Source organism: Manis pentadactyla, chromosome 8, assembly GCF_030020395.1.
Source record: "Manis pentadactyla isolate mManPen7 chromosome 8, mManPen7.hap1, whole genome shotgun sequence".
Lineage (NCBI taxonomy): Eukaryota > Metazoa > Chordata > Mammalia > Pholidota > Manidae > Manis > Manis pentadactyla.
The window spans coordinates 14,834,236-14,855,311 of record NC_080026.1 but is presented as its reverse complement, the minus strand read 5'-3'; the positions used below and the strand labels follow the sequence as shown (position 1 = coordinate 14,855,311).

The window sequence follows — 21,076 nt, the reverse complement described above, 5'->3', positions numbered from 1 at the left end:
ACCCCAAATATGTGGCGGCTGTTACTACCTACCAGTTCCTGCTAGCTCCATACAAATCTCCATCAACTAGTAATGTAAGGAATGCTGATGTTCCCACCATTATCTGTCTGCTTCAGAAACATGGCAGTATAATAAGAGTTTTCCAGAATGTACAGTCCATAATTACAAATCCATATTACCGATATTTTCAGCTAGATGCTTAGACTAATTTTTCAGTAGTAGTAACACTGCAGTTTTTACATTGATTGCAGTGGGAATTCACAGCTGCTTACACATTTTCAACGGGCAGGAAGAAATTTGGCCCTGGTTATTGAAGATGAGGGCATAAGGAAATCAAGGGAGTAGAACGATGTTTGAACAAAAGGTAACAAGTGGGAGCAGGGGAGTAGCCCACACCTGGGAGCTCTGAGGTAATGGAAAGAGTCAGAAATATATCATCAGTGCAGGAACCTAATCAGACATTCTCATGGTTTCCTTCTGGAGACACTCATTCGCAATTTCACTTTTCAAATCACTCTCTTCCCCTCCCTTGTTAGAATGATTAGTTCAGACTTGCTGGTCCCAACAGTTTCCACTAGTGAGGAAGGAAAGTGAAGACAGAATGTAAACAGACAAGTCCTGGAGGCCACTGGTCAGTTGGCTAAGGCCATTTTCCCAAGAGGCACTGTTCATATAAGGAAATTCAGCTCTCAGAGCTCCCTCTGAAGGTCTATTGGGCAGACAGGCCACCTTCTGATCCTTGAACCTTCTGCAACAAGTCTGTGAGATAACTGCTTCTTTCTTGAAACAACAGGTCACTGGCTGTGCTTTCACAAGGAGACTGTAAGGTAAGGTCTTTGAAAATGTCAAGTTCATTTATGCAGATTTGTGTGGGCATGTGTAGAGATGTGGGTTATCTCAAAAAGAGAAAAAGCATTCTTATCTTTCTTCTTCCCTCTTCAAAGAAGTGAAAAATAGTTCACTGCCCACTGCAATGTGGGTGACGCGTCCCACAGAGTAAGAGCATGCAGACACACAGACACAAGCCTTCTATTTATAAGTGACTTGCTAGTTCTTTTGAAAACCACAAGGGGCTCATCGAAGAGCAAAGACAGGCCTGAAAGCAGAGAACCCGAAATAGCCACTGACAGTGTATGTATGTCACCAAGTCTCACCCCAGAGAATCAAAAGCCCTCCGACATCTTTAATGAGCAAAAATTTTAATGAGCCAAGAGATAGTCTTTATTGTCCCTGCCTAAAGAAATTCCAGCACCACTCTAGTTCTATGAGGATGAGAAATGTACATATCTGTTGACATAATCCAGCAAAAAAGTTTACACTTGCCAAAAGTGAGCTGAAAGATAGTATTTCTAGGGAGTCTAGACTGGCTTGCCACTCTTGAATGGCACAAAGCTGGGCTGAGAGTTGGCACTTTTGTTGCCCAACAGGTGATGACTCTTTGGTGGGAAACACATGGGCGGGGTAAGGGAGAGAGTTTATGGTGTCCTACTGATCTGTTTGTGATCTGCAGCAGAAAATTAAAAGGACTATATTTAAAGCCTGTAAATAATGCAATTTATGTAGATTTGTATCACGAACATTTATTTTAAAGTATCATATATATCTAAGGATACATCTACAGCACATTAAAGAGGTCAAGTCTGTCAGCACTGGGTTGGAGATGAGGGGTTGGTGTTGGGATGAAGGAGTAACATGAAAATAATACAGGAGAGTAGCTGTTCATGGAATGACCATGGGTTGAGGAATAGAAATCACTCAGCTTGTTGCCCACTAGAACAAGAAATAAACTCCTGAACACAGGGAGCTCACCATCACTGACCCTATAGAAATGGACGGTCCAGGGCACTGAAGAATTAATGCCACGTTTTGCTGCTAATAAAAAAGGTCAAGTTTTTAAAAAGTAAGATAACAATAATAATTTCTCTTCTGCTCTCAGAGTGAACTATGCTTTTAAAGTTCTAGCTCAAACTGAACTCTAGGTCTGCAGACACAAGCTATGGACTGCCTTGGAAGGTCTGTAGCTTTTAGTGTGGCAGATGTTTGGTCTGTAACCTAGAGTTTTGCTAGAATTGAGCAGCCTCAAGTAAATACTACCTTTGGTCAAACTCAACTCACTATACCCCTCTATGCAGTGCCTAATGGGGTAGAGATCTATCATCACATCTTAGTCCGTGGGGTCAAAAACTAAGCCAAAGAGATTTATTCATTCATTAAACACTCTCCTTGAATCTTTATATCCCTCTTCTAGTTGTCTACAGATGACCAGGGTTTGACTACATCTAAGCTGGTAATTTTTTTAAGAGGTCACAGACTAGAGGTTTCATAGCCTCCCCTCCACAATCCAGACCAAGAAAAAAAGGGAAGAAAGGTGGCTCTTAATGACATGTGATAACTAACTCGATCTCTGATGTCGGGGAGCCATGAGCCAGTCAGGCGGTTAGCTAATGGGCAAGTACCAAACCTTCACGTTGCTCCCCATTTTGATTCTAACGCTTAGTCTTCTAAATTCATGTACTCCATGAAACTAAATAGCAGAGCCCTGCATGAATCTAATTTTTATACATACCCAAATACAAATGAAGACCCTAAATTCGTAAGACTAAGAACAACTGCATACATCCCACACCTGTGCATGCGACTGCACCCATGCACATGCCCGCATCCACGCACCCCGTACCTGTGCACGTGCCTGCACCCACACACGCTCCTGCACCAACTCACCCCATACCTGTGCACGCTCCTGCATCTGCACCCACATCCCACACTTGTGCATGCGCCTGTACCCACAAACCCCACACCTGTGCACATGCCTGCACCCACGGTACAACCCACTTCCATATGCACAGTAGTTCCAGGCCACATAGGCAATTTCATCTGACAGAGGGGATTTGTGGAAGAAATGCCCAAGGGATTTCCTGAGCTAGGATTACTAATTCAACAAAGATTAAAAGTAAGGTAGCAGTTTTTTCAGACCTTAATATCCACAATTCTAAGGAACCCAGCAGGCCCCCAAATGCCCATGACTCACTGGTTTAGTGTTGCCAAAATTTAGGAATAACTGTAACAACATGTGGACCTTTGATATTTTATTTGGGGCAGGCTTGAGGAGAAAGGGACAAGCACGATCCCAAACTCCTTTTAGGGCCACAGGTAAAGGGCCTACGGCCTCCAGTCTCTCAGACTGTGATATACATGCGCTACACATCAGGGAACATCAAGGAATGGACAGTCGCCTTCTGTCACTGCTTCAGCAGGACAGACAGGAAGCACTGTATCTGCTATGAAGTTGTTTGCACGGGCAAGTGTAAAACAGAACTAGTAAGTGCCCTGCAGAAGGCAGTAAGCCTACTCCACCCAACTGACACTCACTTAAATAATTCAGTAATTTCAAAGCCAGAGATAGTTCCTCTCTACAGAGCTCACCCACATTGTTTGTTCTAAAAGGCACCTCCTGGCGTTACTCAGTGTTATGGCTGGCAGTGCATGCCCTTTGTGTCACCGGAACTGGGCCCGTGTGAACACATCCGCATCCTGGGTCTGGCTGGGAGCAACAGGGAGTTCTCAAAGCCACCTGGGATGAGGAACCCAGACTGGCTCCACAACCAGGAAGGCTCAGAATCCTTGGGGTTCACCACCGCCAAATCCTTCAAAAGATTTTTCTTGTTCTGGGTGATACTCAGCTCACCATCTGGACACACCTACGCTTAGAGCCTAGTCCTAGACTGTCACAGGAAGAGGCAGAGCAAAGAGCATCGTGAACCTCAAAACAGGCACACAAGACTGTCCACAGTTCCGGTTATCTTGCACGTCACAGTAAAAGTATTCACATTTATGTTTCAAGTAGGACTTGAGTAATGCAGGCAGGACACTATGGACTTACCTCAGTGTTCATTCTTCCTCCCACCTGCCCATATTGCTTTACAGCATTTTGACTATCATTCTAAATGTGGACAAGCCCCACATTTCCCACTAAAGTCTTTGACATGAGAGAAAACAAGAAAATGCCACAAGTAAATCAGCCTGTAGCTATGACCCTGGGTGTCAACAAAAGGCTGAATTTCTTACAGGTTCACTCAAAGTGGCACAAATAACAATGCAGTTATTAAACTATTGTTATAAAGTCCAACAGCTCAGAATTTTATAGGCTAAAAAAGGATCCCCAAACATCCCTGGATTCCTTCCAACAGTATAAACGATTGATTCACTTGAAATGACAGCTTATATTAGGCTTATAGATGTGGGAGTCCTTCCATCATCTCCTAATCCGAGAGTGCAGTCTGGCACCTCTCCAGAATCTGAAAGCATTTGAGATCTCTGGCATTAAACAAAGGCTTAAGAAAGGATTTTGCAATGCCAGGTATCACTGCCAGCAAGCCGGCTCCTGAGACAGAAACACAAAGGTCAGACGGAATGCCTCATGAAGGGCATTTGACCGTCTGGCAAGAAAGCAGGCTACCTGCTCAGGAATAAAATACACCAAATGCTTAAATGCTCTCATGGTAAAACACTCATTTCAGGAACCCAAATCACATTTTTGTCCAGATCAGAGAAACTGATAAAGTTGTAAAACCGAAAAGAAAATATATCCCAGGAGTAGAAAATAGAGGCGTTTGAATAAAATATAGATTAGAGTAACAACAGAAAAAGGATTCTAGGATATCTAAGATTTTGAGCTCATGATGCCCAAATGTGTTCGTACTCGTGTTTCCTCACTGAGCAAATGGCAGCCCCGAACAGATGTACAAGTCCGAGTCTCTCCACCTTCTGTTACCCTCAGAATAGGCCCACAGTCGTTAACCTGGCCTACGAAGTCCCATCTGAGCTGTCTCCACCTCTCCAGCCTCACCTCATGGGCCCTCAGCTCCTAGAAGGCTTCTTCCTGCTTCAGGGTCTCAGATCCTTTAGCTGTGGAATTCCCTCCACGTGGGATGCCTGTGCCCTCCCTGCCAACATCCCCACTGTCCCATTAGGGCCTCACTTCCCCTCAGATCTCACCTTCCATGTCACTTCCTCAGAGAAGCCTTTGTTCACTCACCCGAATCTGAGCAGGAACCCCCTGGACACGCCCACATACGTGTGTCTGTATGGCTCTGAACATCCAGGTCTTCCCTCTGGACTGGGAGCACCACGAGGGAAGGAACCGATCCAGTTGGCACACAACGATTTACCCCACAACTGTTCCCGGTCCTCAGCAGGTGTACAAGCCTGACGGATATTTGCTTGGGAATGAATTTTCACTTCACAGAAAGGATTTAGAGGTGGGAAGTGGGGACATGATGTTGGTTTTCAGAGCAGACTGAGCTTATAAAGTCTCTAAATGTCAGCAGAGATCTTAAGGCAAGGCTTAGTCACTGAGCCAGCATGTCTGTGCAAACCACTTCTTCCTAGAGGAGCTCGCCACGGCGTCACATCTGTTCACCTACTTGGGCCTACCACTGTGGGAAATTAGTATTTTTTTTGCGGTGTGGTAGGTTTTCAGTTTGCTTTGTTTGTTGAAAGAAAGGTGAAATGCAAGAGTTCCTAACACAAGGAATTATTTAATACACTGATAGAACAGCAGGGGCTTTTATGGGTGGCCCCTCCTTAGGGGGCCGATCTGAGGACCTCTGGCTGTTGTGAGGCTGTGGTGATCAGGACGACAGGACGACCACAGCACAGAATGGTGGTTCTGGCCAGGGAGGGGGTCACGTGGGACGTGCCCCCGCAGCAGTGACAAACCTGCCCCCGGTCTTCGCTGCTGTTTTCCTCCTATCTGTGAAAATAATGGCATTTTCAGCAGGGAGTGGGGAAGAGTGAATTGCATCATTTTTTTCCCCTTCTTGCTTTGCTGAAGGTGATAAGGATTCCTAAGTCATCCTGCATTTGAACTGCTGAAGCTGAGAGGGGAAAAAAAAGTGCCATCTGTTTATTTTGTGTCTGGGCTGACTCCTCGTCTCTGAAATACTCCCTGTAAATTAAGCCTATTGCAGCAGCCACACCTTCTATTTCAAAGCCAAAAGCTTGGTCTGTGTTTAAGTGACTAACCAGTGAAAGAACATTGTGGAGTATTGACTTAGGACAATATTGGTCTGTCTTGTTTGTGCTTTTTATGATTCCCTGAATAGAGCAAACCAGGCTAAACACAGGTACCATGTCCAGGAAGCAACTCCTTACTCTGGGGGGACAAAATGACCCCTTTCTTCATTTTGCCTTCAAACTGCTTGAATTTCTCCGCTTCTGAAAAATGATTATAAGGCCTGATGTCAATTACCGACTAAGGAATTCTCTTGGAGATCAGAAAGTACCGCCTGGACCCACCCCCTAATATTGGCAAGGCCCATGTCTGAGCAAGCTCCACTTACAGGCAAAGTAACAGAGTACAACAGCCAGAAGGGAGAAGAAACAAAGACCCACTGAATTATAGGCATTTCGGGGAAGTCATTACTTGCTTAGATTTAGAAGAGAGCCAGTGAGTGACACGGCACCACGTATTCAACGTCTCAGACTAGGAGCTCTGTTCACCGGGTGGGAAGTGTTCCTGCCTCATTCTGAGGACCTCGCCCTGAACATTCCCGAAGATTGATATTATCAGTCATAAAATCAGGTCCTACAGCCACCATGAGACAACTGAGTTTGGGTCACTTTGAGTTCATTGTTTTTTTTACCAGTGAGCCCCACAGAAAGGCTCCAGGTGCCTGCACTCAAAGTAGAAGCCGAAAGCATTTCTTCAGGCTGACCAGAGAGTGAATGGCCGCTAAGCGGAGGGTGTCCTGTCCAGACTCTACACTGAATTGTTCTGGTTTACAGAGACATGAGACAGGGCAGTGGACAGTGTAGAGACACAGACGGGACAACGGAGAAGGAACTAGGGGGCAGCTTCCACCTCTACTCCACTCAACCTTTTCCTCTGAGATTCAGGGACCGGGCCTCCCCGCTTGCCAGTCTGCTCTACTTACTCCCAGCAAGCCGCCCCACAGCCAACACCCTTTCCAGAAGCTTTCAAACCACAGAGATACACCCTTCAAAAGATAGGCAGGGCTCCAATTTGTTGAACAAGTCTTAGAATACCGGCCTGTAGGCAATGTGGTGCCCACAGCTAAAGGTGAAAAAGGCTAGAATTAGTTAAATTCCTCCTCTCCGGTGCCCTGCCCTACCTCACCACAAAGAAAAGCACAGAGGGAACAAAGTAATTTGTAGGCTATTTTCTTTCCAGCCCAGAGGAAGCCAAAGGGTGATATCCAAAATAACCAAGGGAGAAAAACTGGCACAGAGCCTAAGCTTCTGATCCTGTGACTTCCTCATCCCCCAACTTCCCATTTGATGTCGCAGGCCCTAACCAGGTCCAGAACGCTGTGAAAGGTTAGTGCAGAAAGGAATCCCACATCTTCCATCCCATGAACCCACGCCTTGTGCATTTATCCCAGCCTCTATAACTAGATCTTCGTATGTCTTCTTTCCCCTATCGGTCTCATTAATACGTCCACAAGAATTCATCAACTCCCCAATTCAACACATTTCTGAAGACTGGTATTATCAGTCATGGAGCAAAGATCCTACAGGCACCTTGAGACAACTGAGTTTGGGTCATTGTGAGTTTATTGTTTTTTTAACCTGTGAGCCCACAGAAAAGTTCCAGGTGCCTACCCTCAAGATAGAAAAAAAGCATTTCTTCAGAGCGCTGTGAACCAGTACTGGTTTTTCAAACACACATTCCCTCCCTTCTAATCTCTGTGGCAGAGCACGCCATTCCCAGCTTCCACAATAATCTTGGACCTTGGCAGAAGAAAGGCAGCTAAATCTGAGACGTGTCACGAGGCCGCTGGCTGGGAAGCAAGAATATCTAAACACAAACCAAGCGGAGAGCGACAAGCCAGTTTCCACAGATTCCCCTGGGCTCCTGTGGCTGCAGAGCACCGACAGCCTAAAGATAACCCAAGTATCCACAAACGGCCACTTTTAAATAGTAGCTTTAAGACCGCCAGTCATTTCAGAAGTATTCACTTCCATCCACATTGGCGTGCCAAGCATGCCCAACGACGGCCAGCCCGCTGAAGAGAAGAGAGCCCAGAAGGAAATGGCAGGAGTCCCAAAGGGGAACAGACAGCTCCTAACGTGCTGTGATCCTGTTCTGTGCCCACATTTGGACTGCTGAGAAAGAATAATCTAGCAAAGAGACACCTTGAGAAGTGATCTACTGACAACCATTGTAGATTAAAGAGCAGGTAGAAGATCAAAACAGTTTAGCTCAATGCCTCCCTTTTCTATAACTGAGGCAGTATACACCATGGATGGCTACCTTCCAGGATTTGTTTAGGAAAGGCTTTCCCTCCAAAAGAAAACTTACGCCTCTCAGCCTACCGGACCACAGTTTGGCTGAGCAAGAAGTGTAGGGAGTCTTCAGCACATACTGTACTCACACAGCCACTGCGGTCACCCACTACCCACAGAAGGGACAAATAGAAATGCTCAAAAGAGGCTGCTGCTTTTTTTCTTCCTTTTAAGCCCTTTGCAAAGGGTTCATAAGATCTTCCCAAGAACCACTGCAATGCACTAGGCTCCTCAGCCATCCACCAAGCTGAGCCCACACTGTCCCAGGTGGCAGTCAGCCAGGGGCTGGTGTTCAAGGGACAGGTGCTAGGTGGGCAATTTTCAGTTGCTATCAGCTCAATCAGGAGCTGCACAGGCTCAGCAGGCAGGCGAGTTTTGGTTGCATTTCAAACTCTGGGCAGCCGAGAGACGTACACCTTCCACAGCTGCCAGGGCAACCAGCTGCCCAGTGCTCTTCCCAAGACAGGAGCGATGGAAACAGGGCAACCTGGCCAGCCAACATGCCAGTGAGCAGGCTGTACCTCTCATTTCACAGCCCGGGTTATTCTGAGCTGGGCTTATTGACACTCCATGGCAACACAGGGACAAAGGGCCAGCTAGAGGGATTCAAATGTCTTGCAAAAGTTGCTAGAAAAGTCAGCAGCTCAGTCCTCTGTTTCTGTAATACATGTACCAGTAGAATGATTCCTAGGCTATTTTTGTTTGACTGCTATTGTTATTATTGGTGAATAATAAGAACTAGGTCTACTCTTTGAGCCAAGGTTTTGTTTGGGTTTGGTTTCATTTTGATTGCCACCATTAAGGTGCCCCAGTTGGGAAGCCTTGGAAAAGGCAGTGACGCTGAGGGAGGCCTGGGTTCTCATCTCTCGACCTCTAATCTTACCATACAGCTGTGATCCGCGCCCACCACACCACATTCTCAAAGCACACAAACTGCCCCTGTGCCATAACTCTCACCTCCCCAGGACAGGAGGGAGAGGGCACCTTGGGCACAAGGCCCTGCCAGGCCAGCAGGGCCTCAACGCCCAACCCCTCCAGGGGCTGCCCTGGCCATGCCGCAGGACCCAGGCAGCATCCTCTGTCCCTGCTGCCCGAAAAAGGTCCTTCTCTGTCCTTCTTTGGCTGGTCCAATGCCGGCTCACCCTTCCAAACTCTGCCTCCCTGGACTGCTGTCCCCCATCCCAGCACAGTGCGATATGAAGGCCCTTCCTGTGGAAACCCCCGGGGCTGTGCTGTGACCTTTGTCTCATCCAATCAGGCTGGGACTCCTTGACAGCACTTGGAACCCCTTCTAGGTTTCTAGCTGCCCTCACCAGCGCCTACCAGTGGATTCATGTTAATTTATCCACTGAAAGAACTTAGGATTGTCTTCTGATGCTCTTTTCCCAAAGTCAGAATAAACTCTTTCAAAGGATATGCTCTCTTATCATCTCTCTCCTCGGACTAGATCAGTCCCTCTGTCTCTTATAATTCTTTTTCACATTGCAATACTTACTCTCACTGTGGCCAACATTACTTATTCTTTCGTTTGTCCAATACCACTGAGCACTAACGATATGCCAGGCACTGCTTAGACAATGGGGATGAAATGACCACCACGGAGTCCCAGCCTCTTGGTCTAGGGCTCACTTTGCCCGCATTCCCCACGGCTCCCTACAGCCGCCCCATCACGGCCTTCGTGACGCAGGAAGAAGGAAGGCACATACATTCAGCTCGTGATGGAGACTCTGTCTCTCTCCTGAGAAAGGCCGGATTCCTCTGCGTAGCCGAGAACCTTCTTTACAGAAGAGCCTCTTTGACTAGCAATACCATTAGCTATCAGAAATTACCCTGACCCTTTGCAAAACTAGCGATGTGAAACATATGAACTAGGACATGATGTAAAAGTTAAAGAGAGGCTGTGATTGGGTAACTCTCAATGGCACTTTGCAGTGTTATACACACCACCGGAGCCAAATTCTGAGCTGGCCCGAGGGTATGTTTTCCCCTATCTGTTCCTTACTTCACAACTTCCCTGACTGCGTCTGATTGTTTTCCTCATTCATACATACTGCCTTGATGTAGGTACCAGAATGCAGAAGGTAAAATAAACGCAACAAAAACGAATACGAGAGTCCACTCCCCCTCCAAATCACCCCTGGAATCAAAACCACAGGCACAGAGTTGGGATCTGGTGTTTTTCAAAGGGGAATGTCACTACCGCCTTCCCGAGAGAAAATTCTCCTTCTCCCTCCTACTCCTCCTCTCCTTCGCACATCCCCAAACGTACACATCCTTAGAAAGCCCACGCTCCCCTCTACCCTGTAACAAAGAATTAGATGGAGCACTACGTGGATCGGGGCCGTGCCCTGCTCTGCGGAGCTCGGATCAGCTGATTAGAATCGGCTCAGAATTTAGCAGCTGTTCCATTGTCATGACCAAGGCTGACAAGGCACCAGGGCAAACTTCCCTCTCCCTGTCCAATCACTGGCTTAGAGATAGAGAATGGTCAGGCTCTGTGAAGCTGTGAGAAAATAAAGGTTTTCTAGAGCAGCTCTGTTGGCAAATATACAGGTTAGCCGTCAGAACCTGCACCTGAGGGCAGAAGGGACTCCGGGAGCAGTTGTCATTGTTGAACTAGGGGTTATGACTCGCCCGTGGGTAGTGAAATCAATTCAGTGGTTCAGGACAAGGTTGCTGTCTTTCTTTTTAAATGAGATAAAACTGAATAGAATAAATAAGCGAAGATATAGAAGTACGTTAAACCTAGTAAGAGTGATCACCGTTATGTGAAATTTTCGTTTCAGATGTATATGGGTCCAAGTCTAAAATGTTTCCTACTGTGTGTCACAGTGCAGTCTGAAAAGCCACCCCACCCTGTGCCTTACACTCTCTGGGAATCAACATGAGTCCTGAATAATTATGACTATTTCGTATAATCATTATCTATGGAAGCCTGCCTGAGGTCATGCTGGGCTGCAGAGGGAAGTTCTGGAGGACAGTTAGCAGTGGGTTGGGAGTTACAAATTAATTTTTAGTTGTGCTTTGTTTTCCTTGGGGTTTGTTTTCAAGAGTAAAAGCTGCATATAGGACATTCCTGCAGACCTCCATAGTTTTTCCATAAAGAGGAGCTGGCATCCAGCCCCTCGCTCTTGAGACCTATGTTTTTAAAGGAGAAGCTTAGAAGCCACCGCACTACCCCCACTCACGGCTGACCACAAGGACATCACTTAATGAACCTGGGTCTTGGATTTGTTTTCCCATCTGCTCAATACTTGACTTTGAGTGAACTTGTGGAGTCCTCTCCTCACCCTACAGCTACCCCCTCAATATGAACATTTTATAATGTGCACTGAAAAACAATTGGCTGTGGCTTTAGTTTAACTACCCACAGCTGAAACAAACGTTCCCCGGGAAGGAAAAGTTAAAAGGACTTTGCCACAGGTCACCTTGTACCAACTAAAACATCATTCTGTTAGAAGAGAACATTTGACAATAAAGGTGTGCAGCTTCATCTGATATTTACATTTCGGGTCCTCCTAGCAGCAAATAGCTCCGCACATCTCTCTCCCTAGAAAGTCTCTCATTTAATGATGTGTCAATGAAAGAGATTTTATTCTGAACAAAAGGTGTAAATTATAGTAATGAAAAATGCGAACAACAAATTTAATACTGAGGCATTTCTCTTACATTCACTCACCCTTTGAAGAACTTCCTGAATCTACAATAAATGAGAAATTCAAAGAAAGGCTTATTCTATTCTTCCCCGTCAGTGGCAAAGAGGGGCACCTTTGTGGACCCTAACAAAAAGGTCTATTCAAGTTCCCCCCTTCCTTCTCTCATTGGGTAATTGGGCTGGAAAGTCTGAGTGGTGATGGCTCTGGAAATACTAAAATCAAGTCAACACAGAAAATAATTTAGGCCTTGGCAGTCTTTTCTAGGACAGGCCAAAATCTCTTACAAAAAACTTGGCGAAAGTCAAGCCTTCATTGCTGTAATAAAATCTAACTATGGCTTGCAAATTTAATGAAATGTGGATCATCTTTGCTTTGAAGTTTTTCTGAATAAGCCACATTCCATTTTAAGTATTTGTGTCCTGGTTGTCACTGCAAATGGAGGTTCTGGAACAAAAACGGACTTCTCCCTGGTGGCATAATAGCAGTACTAGAGCATGATTAGTCTTATTAATGAGAAGGAAAAGGAAGGATATACGGGTAATTAGGACTCAAGTGTTCTTCTCTTTGAGAGCAAATAAAACTCTTCCTGTATCTAGAGTTGTATGTATAATGAACATGAGAAATGAACACTGGCATGAGAGACAAGAGAAATAAAAACACAAACCCAGGTGAAGGAGCTTCATCATTTGCTATTACAAGCTCTCATCTCAGCCTCTCAAACAGACTGGATTGAACTGGATTCTAGTGTCCACCAGATACAATGTGTATGTAGCTAATTTAGGTACCCCCTAAAAATGCAAAATTCTGAAGAAGACTGATAATGATTGAAACTCTTGATGCCCTTCCTCAAAGTATATCATGCCTTTTACTGCCTATGCAACCTTAAGCAAGAGTTTAAACCAATTCAAAAAACACATCCCCCCAAAACTCATTTCATTAGGATAACCATGGAGGTTATGGGAAATAATGCAGACAAAGCATTTAGGCCAATATTTTGCACATATGGACCACTCAATAAATATTACCTATAATCATCAAAGAGGTAGTGACAGCAAGCAGTAGTTTCCAAATGCATTCAGTCTTTTTTGCCCCAGAGCATTTAGGATTCCATAGAACTTAAGAACTGTTCTAAAGTACACTTATACTAGCCTAGCTACCAAAATCACTGTTTGGGACCTGGTATTTGAAATATTAACACTATTTCTGATCAGTATTTATAAGACATTTGGGTAGTAATTTGGGAGACAAAGGGAGAGTTTCATTTATTTTTTAATGGACCGAAAAGAGCCCCAAGAATTTATGCATCAAGAATGCCATCTAACTTCATTGAAGCACAATTAATGAGGTGTCTGCTCTGTAAACGTCAAGCATTGGTTAATCTCCTTTTAAACTTGGTGGTCTAAAGCTCTACACTAGCTAGTCTGTGGGGCTAGTATAAAAACGTTAGTCATCACCTTATTATTTACTTCTTTTGGTTAATCATTTTGTACTTACATTGGCTTTATGACTAGTTTTGAATATATTAGAGTATATTACAATTAGGGGTTCTCAGTGTTGTTTTTTAACTTCCTAGTAAACATAAAAACAAAGTCTTCTCATAAAACATGCTATTGACAGTTAACAAGTAGTTGAGTCATGCAGAGAAGACAGGACTAAGGCAAATGCTATTATGATTAGCGCACTCCAGGTCGCGACACTCACTGGATATTGTTTGTTTGTTTGTTTGTTTCAAAGCTATTACAACTAAGGGATGATGTGCTCTTTTCCTTACCAGTAAACATTTTAGTGGTAGTGGTATATTAAATAGCAAAAAGTTAGTGACCATCCCTTTCCATTTCAGCCAGACTAACCCATTTCATTATGTATCTTCACTGTGACATTAGGAGGTCACTTGCTGGATTCTTTGGGTGGCTTAAGAGCTAAAAGCAGGGAAAAAAAAAAACCAATGGCATGGTTGTTAATATTGTTTCATAAATGCCCTTTCCCTATTCCTTCTCTACTTCTCCTTCTTCATTTCTCAATTTATCTTCCACTCTCTTTTTTTCTACTGCGCCAACGCCAACCACTCATAACATCAAATGAAACCCAACGAACTACATAACACAGAATTTGTCAGTGAACCTAGGGAAGGGCATGGAATTTAGAGGACTTTATTCCACAACATTCTTTAGGTTGTTTGTTTGTGTGTTTGTTTATAGTGGTCATAGTGTTTAACAATTTAAAAAAAGGAGGAAAAAATCCCAGCAACTTGCCTGTTATGTCTCACGTACTGTCAAGTATCCCTGGGGGAACAAAAGAACTCTTAGCTGGGATCTACTGTTAACCCACCAAATTTTTCCAGTCCATTTTTTATTAATTCTTTCAACTTAAGACCCAACCTCTCTTCTGGTTAAAACACCTCCAATTACTTTAAACTTGCCCCACAGGAACCTTATTTCATATCTTCTTGGCACTACTTCAAATGACTGCAATATTATTAGAATATTTTTAAGAACATTGCTTAGAGCGGAATCTACACGACAGATACCTAAATTGGCTTACAACAGCACTGTCCAATAGAAACTTAATGTAAGCCACATTATGTAATATTATTAGATAACAGGAAAAAATCTTGATGACCCTGGATATGGCAATAACTTTTTAGGGGCACAACCCATAAAAGAAATTATTAATAAGCTGGACTTCATTAAAATTAGAAATGTTTGCTCTATGAAAGACAATATCAAGAGAATGAGAAGACTAGCCACAGACTGGGAGAAAATATATGCAAAAGACACATCTAATAAAGGACTGTTATCCAAAATATACAAAGAACTTTTAATACTCAAAAATAAGAAAACGACCTGATAAAAAAATGGGCCAAAACCCTAACAGACACCTCACAAAAGATACACAGATGGGAAAGAAGCATATGAAAAGGTGCTCCACATCATCTGTCATTACGAAAATGCAAAAAAAAACAATGAGACACCACTACACACCTATTAGAATGGTCGAAATCCAAAACACTGACACCACCACATGCTGGCAAGGATGTAGAGTCACAGGAACACTCATTCATTGCTGGTAAGACTGCAAAATGGTACAAACCGTTTGGAAGACAGTTTGGCAGCTTCTTACACATCTCCACCATACACTACCATACCATCCAGCAATTGTAATCCTTGGTGTTTACCCAAAGGAGCTGAAAATTTAATATTCTTATGTCCACACAAAATCCTCCTCACTGATGTTTATAGCAACTTTGTTCATAATTGCCAAAACCTGGAAGCAAACCAAGATGTCTCTTCTTGCATAGGTCATCAGACAATGAAATATTATTCAGCACTAAAAAGAAATGAGCTATCAAGCCCTGCAAATTCATGGAAGGACCTTAAACACATATTAATAAGTGAAAGAAGTCAGTGGGAAAGACTACATACTGTGTGACATTCTTCATACAACTATATGACATTCTGGAAGAGACAAAACTTTGAGGGCAATAAAAAGATCAGTGCTTGCTCCTGGTTAAGGTGGCCAAGGGGAAGGGATGAACAGGTTGAGCAACAAGGATTTCAGGGCAGTGACATCCTCCATATGATACTCTAATGGTAGATACATGTCATTCTCTATCTGTCCAAACCCACAGAATGTACACCAGCAAGTGTGAACCCCAATGTAAACTACAGACTTGGGTGACCTAGCTGTGTCGATGCAGGTTCATCAATAATGACAAATGAACCACTTTGGGATGTTGATAATGAGGGAGGCTACACATGGATATGAGAAATGGGCATATGAGAAATCTCTGCACCTTCTTCTCAATTTTGCTGCAAACCTAAAAAACGTCTTTAAAAAAATGAAGTCTTCAAAGGGGTTAGAGAGGAGGAGTCATATCTGATGGGATTGAGAATAAACTAGTTTACAGTCAGCCAACAATACACAGTTATAACTCTCCTATCCCAAACAGCTAGGAGCCACTTACCTTCCATACTAGGGGAAGGGAAAGCAATCATCATTATCACAGGAAGAATCATCACTCCATCTAGCATTGTACAACTGTGGAGGGAAGAAAAAAGAAATTAAAATAAAATAAAAATATATATAACTGCAGGATGACTAATTAAGTACACCATTTTCAACCTGTCACTCAAGAAGTTTCTTACAAATCCCACTCATATATGTTGCCTTATTTCTTAGTATATTTAAACATACCCCCTTTATCTGGATCTAAACACATCATCTTAAGGAATGAAGATTTGCCTCCTAGTGGTGTCCACTCTACAACGACTTTCTCTGAGTCCGTTCTCTTACAATGAACTCCTTCATAAAGACATGAAAAATTCTCAGCTATAAGGCTAGGTATTCCCATAGGATTTTAGGTTCGAATTTTATCTTATCCTATTGAATACAAAATTGACACTAAATTAAAAACTCAGAGAAGCATGAATAGATTGTTCTAACAATGTTAAAGAGTAACTGAATAATCCAATCCAAATTATGTTTGGGCCTTACTTCATAATTTAAGGAGTAAGGATTACTTACTCTTTTAAATAAGGATTAGAGGTGAAGCAACCTACATCATCACAAAACCCAAAACATGAAAAAAGAAAAAAAAAACCAACCCTACAAATTATCCCTCACCTACTGCAAAGCAATGCATTCTTAATTAATCTCAAATGTAATGCAACAGGAAGAAATCATGTAAATCTGTAACACATGAAAGTATAACTGAGTAAAAGCAAGATACCTGATATAAATTTCAAGTTGATACTCTCCTAAAATCCTAAAACTATATTGGCAGAAGCTCAATATCCTGAGCCAAAGGGCTACAGCAAAGATCTTCTGCATTTGATTAATTCCTGCAAAATTTCAGGAATTTGATGAGAGTTTGGATATACTAATTCTTTATTACAAGAATTAACTTTTTAAAAAACTAAACCTGTGACTACTTATGATCATTTGAGTGGCAAAATAGAAAAGAAAACTGGGTAAGGTTTTTAATAGGTTAAGTCCTTGAATAGGTTAATGTACCACCTTATTCTTACAGCTTCAATGCGAGGAGCAAAAGCCCATTGTTATTTAAGCTGTCTGGAGTGGACACTTTCTGACTCATCTTCGTAAAATCAAATTTTTTGGTTGGTAGTCTGACTGTTCATTCCCCACACCCCCGGTCCTATCTTACCTCCTTCTTTTCGATTTGCCTGTAGTTACATTTTCATCTGTCCCTTCTCTAATAGCAAGGAAGGGAAGGGTAAAGGAGAGTTTTATGTACTTTTTATATTTTTAAAAGCACGTAAGCTTGAAAGAGCCCCTTTCACTATTATCGTTGGTAGTAGTATTATTTCCATGTTCACATAGACCTTTTCTATAGTGAGCCCTTATTTGTGGCATACAAACACCACATCTTGGCTCCCAGGGCCCACCCAACCAGAGACTGACTCCCCCATCACCACCTCGTCTCCATGCCTCTGAACATGAACACACTCTGCTTCAAATGCCTTGAGCCTTCTTCTCCACTGCTCTCCTGCCAAAGTCCCTCATGTCATCCATAATCTAGCTCAAAACGCTGAAACATCACTCCATCAGCAGTGGTTTCTACCTCCTACCACTGGTCTAACACCACTCAGAATCAATTATTTGTCCATGTCAGTCTCTAGCACTAGCCCACATCTCCAAAAGGGGTACATGCATCAATGTCATGCACAACAATTCACTGAACTATGGCATGAAAATACAGATCTTCCTCACTTACAATATAAGTGTCCCCATCATCATAAATTGAAAACATCATGAGTCAAAAATGCGTTTCATACACCTAACCTACCAAACATCATAGCTTAGCCTAGCCTACCTAAAACATGTTCGTAACACTTACATTAGCCTACAGTTGGGCAAAATCATCAAACACAAAGCCTATTTTACAATAAAGTGCTGAACATCTCAAGTAATTTACTGAACACTGAAAGTGAAAAATAGAACGGCTGGATGGAAACAGATGGTTGTAAATATATTGGTTGTTTACCCTTGTGATCGTGTGGCTAAGAGCTGCAGCTCACTGCCCCTGCCCAGCGTCACAAGAGGATCGTACCAGAGAGTGCCAGACCAGGAAAAGAACCAAATTCAAAATCTGAAGTGTGGTTTATACCAAATGCCTATTGCCGTTGCACTATCATAAAGTCAAAAAATTTTAAGTCAAACCATCATAAGTCAGGAACCTTCTGTACTAAAACTGTTATCTTATTAAAGATGTTCTAATTTTATAGAACAATAAATAATATGAACCTTTATTTGGTCTCTGTCTCAGTTCCTTATAACAGTCTAGTACCAAAGGTTATCTTCCACAAAGAGTGGGTGTTACGTGATATGAAAGAGCAGACATAGTTTGCTTAGAGAGTATAGCCATGTACTGAACTTCTGAGGGTCCATTTTGAGGACTCAGAGGAGCTTGTCCATGTGAGTTCTACCTATCAATTTTTATTCCATTAGAAATTAACATGGAGAAATTTTTAAATATTGTATTTGTTTAAAAATAACAATAAACATACAACCCTATTTATTATAAACTAAAAAAGAACAATGTTCCCCACCCAAAAAAGAAAAAAAAATGTAATGACAAAAATGGCATTGTTTTCCATTTTGGCAAATCTCCATAATATCTGGCTTAGTAAAAAGCAACTGGACTCTCATATATGATTCTGATGAAATATTCCATTGGTTAAAGTACACATAGAAAACCCGCCCTCACACATATATGTCATCAGATGAAGGAAGACTTTGTGGAATAATACCCAAGAAAGTCATGCAGACCATCTTAGACCACACTTTGAGAACCGCTGCCTTACTCCTTAAATGATCGATCGGTCCTTCTGCCACACCCAATAGCCACATGGCAACAGATATTTACCTGATACCTAACAAAAATGTTACAGTTCTGCAAGTTTAAAAATTTCATTAGCCTCTATAACATCAAGGAAGTCAGCAGGTCTAATGGCAAGGAAGAAGGTTTGAGATATTTTTTTAATGTGGGAATATTTTGTGTACACAGCTAAGTATTTTTTAAATGAGACATAAACCGTGTAAGTAGATACTTAACTACTTCTCTGTATTTTAGGTTCAACCAAATCTTTATGCAGTATTCTAAGGCCAAAATCCCTAACTGAAAAGTCATAGGCTACTGGAGATTATACTGTAATATCTGCAGGGTTCAGAGTATAAATTTTTGCCCCCAGTGTACACCACCTCCTTTCTGTTTTTGTATAAGGTCCTCTATCCCTGGTAATAACTCATCTGTCTTTCCTTCAGACACAAGGAAAATAGCTATTCAGAAAAAAAGTTAGGACCTCCATCTTAATGAAGTTACCCCCTTTAAATCAGTCCATCTCTTACAATGTCTCAGGATCACCCTCCTTGGAGACAGAACAGTCCCATGGTACTCTACTAAAAACAGGTATACCAGCAGGCAGAACAGAGCTGCTTTCCAAATCCCATGGTACTTTTTGAACTCCATTTATAGAACAGGCTGATACCCAGTTAAGGAGCTGGTGTTTAGCTCAACTTCTAACATGTGTGGGCTCGAAACCAAGTTTGGCACTTCTCTTGTTCATCACAATTATACAGCTGAATAAAGCCACAGACACACTGCAATACATTAAAAAAGTCAGAAAGTATTTTGATATTGGGCATGGAATAATCAAGGGCATAATACACTTCTATAGTCATATTTTGGAATTCATATCAAACAATCTAGTGGATAAACTACTTTAAGAATAAGGGATGTTTTTGAAATCAAGACTTATGAACAGTATACAACTTGTTTTCTATAATGTTGAGGATGAGGGGAAAGTTGTATGATGAATTAAGATTCTTTCCCATCAGAAAATTCTACAGAATATTCGTGTGCCTGGCCTGATGGCCTAAACTCATAGTTCATCAGTTTGTTCAAAACATAATTTGCCAGGTACCTACTCATTCAACAGGGACTTTCTCAATATTCTTCTCAATTCGATTTCTAATAACCTCCAAATTAGAGAAAACCTTAAAAGACAGGTTACACATTTATCCACCCCTACTTCAAATGGCTTTTACACCATCCACATGAAGTTGCTCACTCACCATTCATGACAGGTGTCACTACTATTCCATGACAGTTTTTTCTTTATATCTCTTTACAGTCTCTGCTATGCCTTCCATAAGAAAAAAACAAAAACAAAAACCATTCTCTTTAATATAAAACATAGATGCAAAGCAGAAAAAGAATTGAGAATAATTCTGCTTTCTCTTAAGTTACCTGTCAACATTACAACATTGCATCGTAACAGTAATGGCATGTACCAGGCAGCCAGGCAGCCAGACACCCATGCTTAAGGATCATTCACGTTCCCTCAGTCAGTTGCTACCCAGAACACTCTAAAATACTCATATTAAGCTCATTTACGGATAAGAAAATGGGTGTGGAAGGAGTAACTTGCTTAAGGATGCAAGATTAAACTCAAAACCATCTGACCAGAGTTCAGGTCCTCATCAGCCGCCATTCACAACCTTCATCAAACCACCCACCACAGACTAGCAATATGCTTTTGTCATCTTTAACATTTCATCCAAGCTTAGACACATTCTGTGCTTTAACCGTCTTCATTTTCCTCTCAGAAAACATCTTTACTCACGGTTACTTGGGCTACCTTCCAGTCATGCCCTTTTCCATTTCTCTAACCTCAAAATTAATTTCATAGTCTCTGTAACCACAGAGTATCTCCCCTGTCCCTGAAAAAAAAGATGCTGACGTGAAAAGAACAACAAGCCATCCTTGATAGTCCATCAGGTGGTTCCTACCTCCCCACGGCACTCTTCAGGTCTCTCGAAATTCCCATCTCGAAATAAAAACAGAAATTAGTGTAAGTCAGGCACATCTGGGGGCAAAGTTAGGCCAGTAAGTCAAATTGCAGGCATAAAACACTCAGGGAAGTTATACTTAAAACAACTACCTCCAAGTGAGACAAAAATCACCCATTACGCAACAACAGATACGTCTCTGCTATGCTCAACAGGCAAATATAACCCAAGGCAGCTTGCTCCCAACTACCTGGGCCCTTGGCAGAGGTGAAAGAGACATGGGCTGTCAGTTCCAGCCGTGA

General features: G+C 42.5%; 1 protein-coding gene across 2 annotated transcripts in view; it reads right to left on the bottom strand.

Moving 5' to 3' along the window:
- The window catches only part of ACVR1 (activin A receptor type 1), a 69,410-nt gene that overhangs the window by 37,665 nt on the left and 10,669 nt on the right, over positions 1-21,076 (bottom strand). The window contains exons 1-2 of one of the 2 annotated variants that reach the window (XM_036884162.2): positions 20,058-20,128; positions 15,928-16,001 (exon numbers count right to left, since the gene is read on the bottom strand). In XM_036884162.2, coding sequence (XP_036740057.1) covers positions 15,928-15,994 — 67 coding nt within the window. In that variant the 5' untranslated portion in view covers positions 15,995-16,001; positions 20,058-20,128. Of the gene's footprint in view, positions 1-15,927; positions 16,002-20,057; positions 20,129-21,076 lie in introns of those variants that run through there. The other variant, XM_036884161.2, reaches the window with a different exon arrangement.